Raw genomic sequence first — 12033 nt, 5'->3', positions numbered from 1 at the left:
AAAGAGAATACAAAAGCAGAGATTGAGAGTAGCAAAGGGTCCCTCTCTCTCTCCTTCATTGTCCTCCACCTGGGTCCCACCCTGTCCTTACCTTCTCCCTGTCCCAGTCCCCTGGCCAGAGCCCCTGAAGCCACCATGGACAGAGGGCACACTGCCAGCCTGTCTCATCCACCCCACTGGAGAGGAGGTGCAAGCCTCAGCATCCCACCTCCAGACTGCTGACATCTGACAACTAAGAGAGTGCCTCAGGGTGAAGCCTGCATCCTGACCAGATGTACTTTGACTCTGATGACAGCCCTAGGATTTGATAGATATATAGAATTGTTTGATTGCTTGTATTGCTTCTTTTCTGTTATCACTGTGTATCAATAAATTTGCCTATCATCAAATGGAGAGGTCATGGTCGGTCTGAGGGTCATGGATATGGCTGCTGGGTCCTAAATCTAGAGTCAACAATTGGTGCCCAATGTGGGGCTCGGGACTCTGATTTAGGAACTGAGTAATTCCCCTTAATAAATGCTGATCTCATTCATTCACATTATTTCCTGTTTTGGCCTATTAAACAGGCCATGCTCTAGATCTTTACATAGTACAACTAAAATAGGCTGGGATTAAGCATCCTCTTTGATGGTTGTATTCAAGAGCTGCAAATTTAACTATACCCTCCTAGAACATTTTTTTGCTTCTCTCTAGATGACCTCCTGATCCTCTTCAGTTCTATTACCCAAAACTTGGCTTTTTTTAGCATTCAGTATTACATGCTGAATGCATTATTTCCTGTATCCCAGTACTCTCCTAAATCTGTGACTGTTAAGGAGCATGCCCCATTGTATGTGAACTGACACCAAGAACAGACTGCAGTTATTCATGTCTTCATATCATTCAAAGATTTATTTTAGCTTCGTCTTCTGTTTCTATTCTAAAGGACTGAGGAAAAATCTGAATAGCATATGCACCTGACCAGTGCACTATCATGCGCACTGGATCAGTACACTTTCAATGCTCATTTAACACAGTCACATACCAGGAAAAATGAAACAGAAACATAGAAAGGATAGTTATAGGGGAATATCAGGATGCCTCCAGCTAGAATTCGGCTGTTCTGTGGAATGTGCAAATGTTACCATACGCAGTTTAAGTAATGGATTATATGCTCATGTGTCCATAAGACCCTAGAAGCCCTATATGAAAATGACTTAGGCTAGCAGTTTTCTTTTCCCACTGAAGTGATGGCAGAAGCTTGTCTATCTTAATAGATTTGAATACCAACTGATTCTGCCTGTTTCCTGGAAAATAATTTTTTATCTCTCAGCATCATAAGAAATGTTGGGGTTTTCTGGAGGAGTGATTATTTCTCTCTTTTCTGTGGTGGAGGTGAAAGTAAAGAAGGAATCTTTCTAATCTGAAGTATCTGTTAGAAGGTAAAGAAATAATTTATTAGAGAGCATTAGCACATCATAATAGAAACTAGAAGTGGGTGGTTGATGAAAAAGTTGGATTTCAGACACAATACCTTAGCCTTTCAATATTGGGGATGAGGGGCAGAATTCTGTATTCCACTGATATGTACTAATACAGTCATAAACAAAGCTGGGGGATTTGTGCCAGAATATGGAGATACACATCAGTTAGAGCTCTGTCCACATAACTGCACACGCAAGGATTCCAAAATGCAGATGTTGTTTCTGTAAGTCTCTGATTGTGCAGGGCACTGTTGGTGCCTGCCACTTTAAGGGCAGAGCCAAGCAGCCAGCAGGTGCTTAATTGCAGCCGCCGTTTTAGATCCCTGGCTGCCTATATAAACAGAGCGGTTTGCTACTGGAAGGCCAGGCAGTAACACTACCTGGCTGCTAGGCTGAATACAAAATCCTGGAGGTAAGGGTAGGAGCTTAAGGGGGTGGTTTGGAGGCTCCTGATCCTGGGCATGACCTAAAACTGCACCCTGCTGGGAGTGGGTGGCCTGGTGGGGCTCTCAGTGGCGCAGGAGTCCTCAGGAAATGCCAGGCCAGTTATCACCTTGGTGAAGGGTGAGAAGGGGTTCCTTAACCCCAGCCCTCACCTTCAGGTGGGCTATTCATACCATCAGAGCAGGGAAGGCCAGGTAAGCTTCAGGAAGCGCTTGAGCCTGCTGGGGGAGTGACCTTGCGGGGCCAGGCGTGCTTCAAGAAGCACCCGAGCCAGGAATGGGGCACCCCAATCCCTGAGTGCAGGCAGGAGGCATAGACCCAACTGAGGGACTTGACTGGCCAATGCTGGGGCCAGGACTGGAAGGGGCAAAAGGGCCAGGGGCCCACTGTGAGGGATGCCCATATGAAGCGAAGAAGCTCAGGGTCCCGACTAGCCTGAGATGGGGCCAGCACTTATACAGAAGCTGAAGGTCCCTTTGAAAGGGGCCACAGCTAATAGGAAAAGGGGACGGTTGAGTCAACTGCCTGAGATGCCATCTGCGAGGCTTGGGCTGCAGTGTAGGGGTGGAATGGAGCTGCAGATAGCCCCCCCTCCCCCCCAATATTGGGGTGTATAATGGCCAGCCTACCACCTAATTAACACTCAATTATATTCAATCAAGGCATGGCAGGAAAGACAGGTGGGTGGCATGCCCAGAGGTAGGTGGGGAAACTAGCCCTGTGGCTAGTCAGGGACCCTACTTTGCCACACTGATATTTAGAAAATGAAGATTATTTATGTTAGTGGCCCTTTCTTGCTAGACAGATTATCCACCGCCCCCCTCTCCCCCGCCCATTATGCATCCACCTTACAGTACTTTCATCTGGCCTGTATTTCTCTTTTATGACTAATGAATGAGAATGTCATGGGAGTGTCAGAAGCCTTGCTTAAATCACATCCTAGAAGTATACCTTGAGGTTAAAAATTAAGCACTAATTACAATTTAAATAACAAGTAAATTTGGGGGATTTCTGTCATTGACATCAATGTGATAGTACTGGTTGCTTCAGAAGCCTAAGTAGAAATACGTTCTGTTTTAGCTTCCTTGACAAAAAATCAAAAACACCAGAAGGTGTAATGGTTTATATTCTCAGCATAAGTGGGGTTACTGACTAAAATATGAAGGAGCATTTTGGTTCCATTAATAAGCCAATTGTTGGGTAAATACAGACAAACTTTCTGCATCACATATGATAAAGAAGTAGCAATCATTTGGAAGGAGACAGGGAAACCTCATTTGAAAGCTTGGGAAACTAGGCTGGACAGAAACACTAATTCTTTGACAATTCTGGGAGTTGCAAAACACATGGGCAAAATCATTAAATTCTTTACTTACCAAAGGGTATCAAAGTTGTGTATCCAGTACCTGTTACTGTGGAAAAACAAAAATATCAATTCCCATCTTTGTTCATATAATTTTATTATAAAAAGCAAAACAAACATTTAAAAATATTTGTTTACACTTTCAGTCCCTCACCATCAATAGCAGTTGTCAGTGATTCTGGAGTAGTGATTGCTTCATTGTCCTCTATGATGGTGGTGGGAGAAGAGAAGGAATCTGTGGACTCTGGAGTGCCTGTAAGAAGGTGGAGGACTTTGTTAGGGTGAACTGGCCCTTTAATTTTTTCTGATGTGGGTCAACAATATATACTATACTGATTTATTACTGCTACTGTACAATTTAGATATATTCAAAGTTGAGACACTGGTTGTTGTTCTCATCCTTGGGGCAAGATTAGTTATATCGCGAGTAGTTGGATAGTAAGTGGTCAGTCCTGACTCAGCCCCATATGGAGTGCAGCCAGGTCAGCCTCCGTCTGGGCCAGTTCCAATTAAGTGGTGGGTGCCTGCCTGCAGGATGAATCCAATCAGCTGGCGGGCTGGATCTGACCCTCCTAAATCTGGAAATTATCTGTCAATACCATGTTGCCCGACACTATAATATGCCTTACTGAGGACATTCACCTTGGGAGAGCTAGCGTTGTGTCCATCCCCAACATGAAGCCAATTTATTACACAGTTATGCATTGGGTAAACTGCTCCTTAGTAAGAGTTTTACCCGCTGTTTACTCACACACTGAATTGCATTCAATTTTCTCCTCAATGCAGGATTTTGAACTATCTGGTGACAGTACTTGTCTTTGTACCAGTATATCCATAGGATCTTAGTAGCCTGCTATGCTATAAATAAAGATGGCTTAGCTTAGTGGCTCTTTCTTCCTAGATAATTTAAGTCAAAACGTATCAAATTTGAGACATTTTATTGAAAATTCGGATCCCGCTGGCTTCCAGAAAAATAATTCCATGAGTATTTTTAGCATGTTGCTTGGATTGCAATTGCTGCAGTTTTTCCTTACCATCCGCTGCTGTACTCGAGGATTCTGCAGTGGTTTCTTCACTCTCCTCTCTGGTGGAGCTGGGAGCAGAGGAGGAATCTGTAGGATCTGTAAGAAGGTTGAAGAAATTAATTATTATACAGGACTCTAATAATTAATCACATACTGATAGAGATATAAGCAACTTTGGAGATTTGTTGTTTTCTTACTTGGAACAGAAGTGGGTGCATTAGGAGCTAGCTGGAAAGTGTGTGTGTATGTGTGTGTGTGTGGGGGGGGAGGTTAAATATTTAAGATCACAAAGCCCCACAAGGTGGCATATTTTTATTCTTAGCTCAAGAGAGTTGCAGATTAAATACTAAGAAGGGATTAGATCCATCTAAATGTGGCCTTGTCACTATGCATGGTTAACCATGCCCATCAGACACTGACCTTACTTTTGGTTGTGTCTTGCTGTGAAAGACCACATAGTCATTTGGGAAGGGGTGGAGAATGGATTTCCACATGAATTTTAGGAACTAGGTTGGGGAAGACACAAAGGCTGTGTGGAGATGAAGCAAGGGGCGTGTGTGCATGACACTTTAAAGCAGGTTAAATGCTTTTTCACTGCTTTAATGGTGTTGGTGTTTGCACACGTTGGCAGTGTATTGCTCAGTAATTCCAGCCACTGTAGCATATTTGGCAGCATAGTGGGCCTCAAATGACTTGAGGTGCAACAAATTAAAAGTCCTCTGAGGAGTTTTAGTTTGCTGCCCTACAGCCGTGGAGCGAAGCATCAGGATCCATTCAGCTCAGGGGCCCTAGAAGAAGCCCTGCAGGCAGCCTGGCAGCAGCCTGGGGAGGCAGGCTCTGCACAAGAAAAAAAAAGCAGTGAGTTTTTTGGGGGGTCCTCCGCCCCCTTCCCACCCCCCTGGAACTCGCCTGCCTGAGCTGTGCGGGGGCCCTGTGCTTCCCTAGATGGCTTAGGCAGTCCCAGGGGGCACCACAGCCAGGTGCCTGCAGGCAGGTGCTGCCTGAGTGGGGTGCTGCTACTGCAGAGGGAAGCACCAACCCTCACCCACCGCTGCAGCCCAGGGACCTCTCCGCCTGCCAACAGCTAGCCCTCCCTGCTACCGGAGAGGCAGGAGATGGGGGGTTAAAGGGCCCTAAATGGAAGCAGTGCTTTAAAAAACCCACCACTTCAATTTGGGGCCCCTGTTTCATCTACACACTCCATAACACTATGACAATTCTCAGTCTACAGCAGCACCCTCTATAATCTTTCAAGTCCCGACTCACCGGATGGTGCAGAAGTTGTGTATTCAATTTCTGTTACTGTGGAAAAAGAATAACATTAATTCTCATTCTTGTATATGGTCATTTTATTTGCAGAACAAAAATAACGCTATTAAGAAGAAGTGTAAGTGATTTAACTTGGAGACCTCCTGGCTTACTTAAAAGCATACCATATGCAATACTTTGATTTGATACACGGCTATACAAAATCCAGGTATGGTTTATGCTGCAGTTAACCACTGAGAGAAAGAGCAATCTTTTACCCAGCCCCAAGCCCCTTTTAAGAAGTGCAAATCATGAACATTCACAGTATTTTTTGGTCTAGCCTATTCAACAGACTAGTTGGTATTTTCCTCTTAAATCCTGGGTATACAACCTCCTGATAGCTTTTTTTCAGGTGATGCACATTTAACTTTAGATCTCTTTCCTCATTTTCTCCAAAGGACTCGTGGCATTTTAACTCATCATTTAGGTGCCAATATTACACTTTGCAATATGACCTGAAGAATACAGCCATATCCTGACATGCTCTTCCACTCTCGGGAGAAGAATAAGTCTCCCTAAAATATACCCACTTCAACATCTTGCCCTTTCTTCATGATCATTTCTATTCCTGGGAAAAAGAATTAGGGGTGTACAACTTGCAATTTGGAAGGATATATGGAAGCACCCCATTAAAATTCTGTCCAGCCATCTCCACGTGGAAAAATCACTAAGTGTAAATGCAGTTTTAGTAACTGGATTCTCAGGTATATTGAGATGAAATGGCTGTGTTTGTATGAACCTGGAGAGCATTGCATTTTAAGCGTGTTAAATTTCATGTTTCTTTTTTCCTAAATAATCTATGATGGAAGTCTGGCGACGTTACATTTGAAGTAATGGCAGCTGATTCTGCCTACTTCCTGTAAGCGAGCTCCATGCATCCTTCTGGCATTTTCCTTAGTCTGTTTACACGCCAATTCCTCCTTACCATCTAAAGTTGTAGGAGAGGGTTCTGGAGCAGGGGTTTCTTCAGTCTCCTCTGTAACAGAGACAGGAGTAAAAAATGAATCTGTGGGTTCTTCAGTGCCTGGTAGAAGATTGTTGAACTTTAATTGTTACTCAGAAGTGGTCTGTTAGTCATGGAAACTATAACTGGGTGATTCAGGGAAAAACTGGGATTTCAGGCTTTGTGGGAAACTGAAATAATGCAACATTTATATTTCTCGTGCTCTGCATGGAAATAGTATCTTTCAGTTTTAAATTATGACTATAAGTTCTAGTAAAGCTGGGACATGCATACACACACATGCACACATGTGTGAGCAGCCTACACATACAGCAGTACTCTTCCCCTGCCCCGCATGGCCGATCCCTGCCCCAGGCAGGAGGAGCAGTGCTCAGCCAAGTCCACCCCACTTCTCCAGCCACTGCTAGGAGGAGCCAGGCCAGGCACAAGAAGGTGGGGTGGTGCATGCTCCAGTCTGCCCAACTTGCCCCTACACAGCAGCAGCAGTGCTTTCCTGTGTGGAAACAAGTCTTTTGATCTAGACCAGCACCTCTCCCTGGGGCTTTATTTCTTAAACTTTCACTAATACTACTACAAACTTAAACTCAAAGAAAGGGCACCAAAATACAAGTTTGCCTAGGGTGTCATTTTCCCTAAGGCCAGCCCTATGTGCAACCACGTTAACTTTGCTCTGACAACAATACAACACAAAACTCAGTCATATTTTATATTCCGTACACACTAGAGAGAAGAGGCCTGTTTCATATGCAGCACAAAGTTCCCTTATAAATGCTGATCATATCCACTCATATTATTACTGAGCTTTGGGAATTTCAAAAGGATGTCCTAGATCTGCCTTTCATACTGCTATGTATTTCCTAGTAAGGCATTGTTTGGCATTATTTCTTTGCTTGGCATATTAAACAGACAAGGGTCTTGATCTAGTTTTTGCACAGTTTGGATTTTCCAAATAAACTATGATTGAATAATCTATTTATTTTTTATTAAAGTGCTGCACATCTAACTTTAGACATCTTAATCTTTAATATGTTATGTCACTTCACTCAAATATGTCACATCCTATCTTAGCATTTTACTCCATATTTGGCTGCCATTTTTACACTTTGCAATTAATATAGCATGCCGAATTCCTATTAGTCCCCTAATAAACGTAGGGGACCATGTGAGTATATACTTCCCTAAAGTACACCTAACCCATATACTACCTCTTCCATACGCTCATTCAGTACCAAGGGAAAGGTAGGAAAGTTAAATGTGTACTTTAGAAGAATATGTGGGACAATTCAGTTAGTGATGGAAGCTTGGCTACTTTATGTTCAAGAGACTGGCAGCCAACCCTGCCTCCACCCTGAAATTAAAGCACATCCATCATTCTGAATTTTCTTCAGATTTGATTTACACTTTGATTACTCCTTACCATCAAAAGCTGTAGACCAGGGTTCTTCAGTAGGAGTTGCTTCACTTTCCTCTGTGGCATCTGTGGACTCAATCGTGCCTATTTGAAGGTTAATCAATTTAATAGTTATAGAGAACTGGTCTGCTAGTAATAGAAACTAAGCCTATGTTTTTGGAGAAAAGTTTGGATCTCAGATTTTCTGGGAAACTGGCATGCTGCAAATGCCTTTAATATCTTGTGCTGTACATCAGAAGTGTATCTTTAAGTTCAGAATGACTTACTTCTACAAGACCAAGTAGCAGGCAGATATATTTTATCTGCACCATTCTTACAGGATTGGCTGCTTCAGGAATCAAAACAGAAATCAGTTCTGTAATCTAAGGCTAAACTTTTCCTGCCAAAATAAGCAGAAATACCTCAAGATGAGATGACTTAGAAACTCAGGGACTTCTATCTGAATACCATGGAACATTGTGGCACTATATGCAAGAGGACCGATGTGTTGTCAGAGACAAAATCTCTGTCTGGCATTTCATAGACATCAATTTGAGAAATTTCATTTGGGAAGCTTAAGAAAGTTCTCTGGACAAGAACTCTAATTGACTGACATTTTAAAATATTGTAAAGCGTATGGGTAGAATAATTCAAAAGTAAGCCCTTTGACTTACCAGAGGGTACTGTGGTTGTGTAGCCAGTATCTGTTGCTGTGGGAAAACAAAATAAATCAGTTCCTTTCCTTGCTCATATTATCTCACTTTGAAAAACTAAGCAAAGCTTTTAATAGGACAAATACAAAAATCTTCATCAAATAGTTGAAATCAGTCTGGACAAAGCATTCAATCTATGTCAGTTCTGAACACTGAGCAGAACAAGTTTAAAACTAGTCAAAGGTCCTGAGGATACAGAAGCTGTGTATCCAGTATCTAGTTTCATAGAAAAATAAAAACATCATTACTCATCCTTGCACATGGACTTTGATTTTAAAAACCAAAGCAAATAAAAGAGAGAGAAAAAAAAGAATCAGCATGGAGATTAAAACGTCTACCAAAAGGGCTAATCATTACTGATATACACATCATATAGAAGATATACCCGTGTTACATTTTTTCTAACATTGATGAAGTGCAAAGCCCAGTCATTATGTCTATTTCAATAAGCACCAGTGAGAACAATCCCATTTCATATCCACCACCAATTCCCCTTAAATAAATGCTTACCATATCCACTCACAATATTTCTGAGTTTGGGACATTCCAAAGCCATGTCTTAGACTTGCCTGATACACTACTATTATATCTAAGTAAGACCTGATTAAATACCCTCTGTGTGTTAGCTTTTATTCAAGTGTTATACACTAACTTTAGGGTACTGTCTTCTTTCACATATTTCTTCACCTCTGCAAACTTCCAAATGCTTCCTTCTACCCCAAATTCTACTATAGCAATGTTACCCTTAATCTGACAGCAGGTAAGAGTGTGCTATGTTCCAGTACCTTAATTCTTTTGAGAGTCTTGTAGTGAATTGAACAATACGTCCTTTAAAAATATAACACATTTACAGCAAAATAAATCAAATTTATTCTGTAGTAAAGGTTGAGAAGGTGCACTACACATGGGTGTACCCTGATCAAAGTCATATCAGCCCAGGCCAAGATACCCCTCAAAAAGCAAGCAGTATGGACTAGTGGACTGCTCATATATCATGTCCTCTATTAAGCAGTACTGTGGGGCTCACACTTGCTTATTTAAATGGTCTGCAAATACCATGTTACCTGGCACTAAAATACAGCCTACTGAGGTTATTCACTTTGGGACAGCTGGTGTTGTGTCCATCCCCAGCATGAAGCCTATTTATTATGTAGTAACATCCTGAGTGAGTTACTCCTTAGTAATCATGCAGAACCCACAGACTAAATTACGTTCACTTCTCTCCTCAATGCAGTGTTTCAGATGAATCTGGTGACTGTACTTTTCTCTGGATCAATATATCCATTGGATCTTGCCAACTTGATAGTCTGAAAATGAAGATGACTTAAGCTAGTGCTCTGTTTTCCTAGGGTTTGTAATTTGATTAATTTGAGAAGCATGACTGAATGACTTCTGAGCCTGCCTGCTTCCTGCAAGTTTATTACATGAATCGTTCTGGCATTTTGCTTGTTCTATTCAGAGTGTGATTTTTCCCCCCTTACTATCCAGTGCTGTACTCCAAGGCTCTTCAGTTGCTTCACTCTCCTCGGTGGTGGAGCTGGGAGCAGAGGAGGAGTTTGTGGAATGTGTAAGGTCTGTTAGAAGGATGAAGAAATTAATTGTTAGAAAGAATTGGCCCTTTAATAGAGCTAGAACTAGGTTGTTGGTGACAAAAATTTGGATTTCAGGTTTATGGGATAGCAGGATAAGGTCCTAGACTATAAGTTCTGCTGATGTCCATACAAATTCTGTACTCCAAGGAATAACTGCAACTACTATAGCTATACACAATATTGAGAGATTTGTTGTTATTCTCTTCCTCTGGGCAGGCTTTGTGTGAAACTGGAATAAGGGAATATTCCAATTTAATATTTCTTGCACTGTGCAAGGGAATAGTATATTTAAATTGAGAATTATTTACAAAATTAAGTCCAATTAAAGTTGGGGTATTTTTCAGTCACTGACATCACTGTAAGAGGACTCGCTGCTTCAGAAGGGAAAGTTGAATTTGTAAGAAATTGTACGAATGTGTGTGGCTAGTCAATGACTGAAACCTGGCTACTTTATTTTTCTGGAATGCTGTCTGGTCCTGCCTCCTTCCTGCATATGAATTACATGTGTCATTCTAGCATTTTCCTCAAACTCCATGCACACACTCTTTGTTTCTTACTATCCAAAGCAGTAGACAAGGGTTCTTGAGTAGGGGGTGCCTGACTCCTCCATGGTTGAGGTGGGAACAGAGAAGGAATCTGTGGACTCTGCAGTGTCTATTCGAAGGTTCAGGAATAGAATAATTAGGAAGAACAGGTCTGTTAGTCAGAACGGCTTGTTCTAGGTTGTTGGTGAAAAAGTTTGGGTTTCTGGCTTCGTAGAACACTGATATTATATGAAAGATTTTTCAGACTACTGCTAAGTCTCCATGCTTTGAATCAGAATTGCGTTGTTAAGAATTAATTACTACTCTAATTAGGAGGAAAGCTTGGGATTTTTTTTTGCATTTGCCATCATTGTGACAGAACCAGCTGCTTTAGGGGTCAAAGTGAAAATGAGCTGTGTTGTTTTGGATTAAATGTTCTCCCAAACCAAAAATCAGAAAAACCACAGGCTGACATGATTTATATTCTTAGTTTAAGAACACTGACTTCTGAAATACAAGTGAGTATAGTTTGGTTGTTTCTTACCATCCACTGCTGTAGTTAGGGGTTCTTCTCTGGAGACTGCTTCACTCTGATCTGTGGTAGAGGTGGGAGCCAAGGAAGAATCTGTAGTGCCTGTTAGAGGGTTAAAGAAATTCTTGTTAGGGTGAAATGGCCCTTAGTAATATAAACTGGAACTAGATTTTGGTAAAATAGATTTGGATTTCAAGATTATGGAATTGTAGGATAATGCCCTAGCCTTCAAGGTTATGTGATAGTAAGATAATATGGCTCCCTAACTCTACCAAGATGGCTGACCTCTGTAGGTGCTCATATATAGGGTGGTGTGTAGCTTCGGGTGCTGATTCGATTCGGAAGAGATTTGGTGGTTGAATGTCAAAATCCAAATCGAACCAGGGGACCAATAAAAAGGTCCAAATCAATTTGAAGCTCTCTGAATTGATTTGGAAATGATTTGGAGAGCTTTGATTATTCAGACAGTCCCCACCCACTGCAGCAGGCATCTGGAGCCTGACTTGGAGCTGGTAAGTGGAGGGCGGGGGAGGGAGGGCTGAAGGAGGGGGGAAGGGACCATGGGGGGGACCCCTGCCAGGCCCCATCCCCTGCCAGCCCCTGCCATGACTTCCCCTCCCACCCCAGCTCCCAGCCCATTAAAAAAAAAGCCTCCACTCACCAGCTACTGCCCAGCAGGGGGGCGATCCGCTCTGCTCCCCAGTGCCTGCCACTG

The 12033-nt window shown here is 42.3% G+C and overlaps 1 protein-coding gene across 1 annotated transcript in view; it reads right to left on the bottom strand.

Annotated features, from left to right (window-relative positions):
* Window positions 1–3404: 3404 nt before the first annotated feature.
* LOC102367779 (deleted in malignant brain tumors 1 protein-like) overlaps window positions 3405–12033 on the bottom strand; it is an 83384-nt gene continuing 74755 nt past the window's right edge. Inside the window, 7 exon segments of the mRNA XM_025205926.1 lie at window positions 3405–3523; window positions 4305–4391; window positions 5562–5597; window positions 6529–6627; window positions 7985–8062; window positions 10152–10244; window positions 11331–11420. Of these exon segments, the coding sequence (XP_025061711.1) occupies window positions 3405–3523; window positions 4305–4391; window positions 5562–5597; window positions 6529–6627; window positions 7985–8062; window positions 10152–10244; window positions 11331–11420 (602 nt within the window).

This window comes from Alligator sinensis, unplaced genomic scaffold, assembly GCF_000455745.1.
Source record: "Alligator sinensis unplaced genomic scaffold, ASM45574v1 scaffold28_1, whole genome shotgun sequence".
NCBI lineage: Eukaryota > Metazoa > Chordata > Crocodylia > Alligatoridae > Alligator > Alligator sinensis.
The sequence above is the reverse complement of the archived record's forward strand: the minus strand, read 5'-3'. Positions and strand labels throughout refer to the sequence as shown.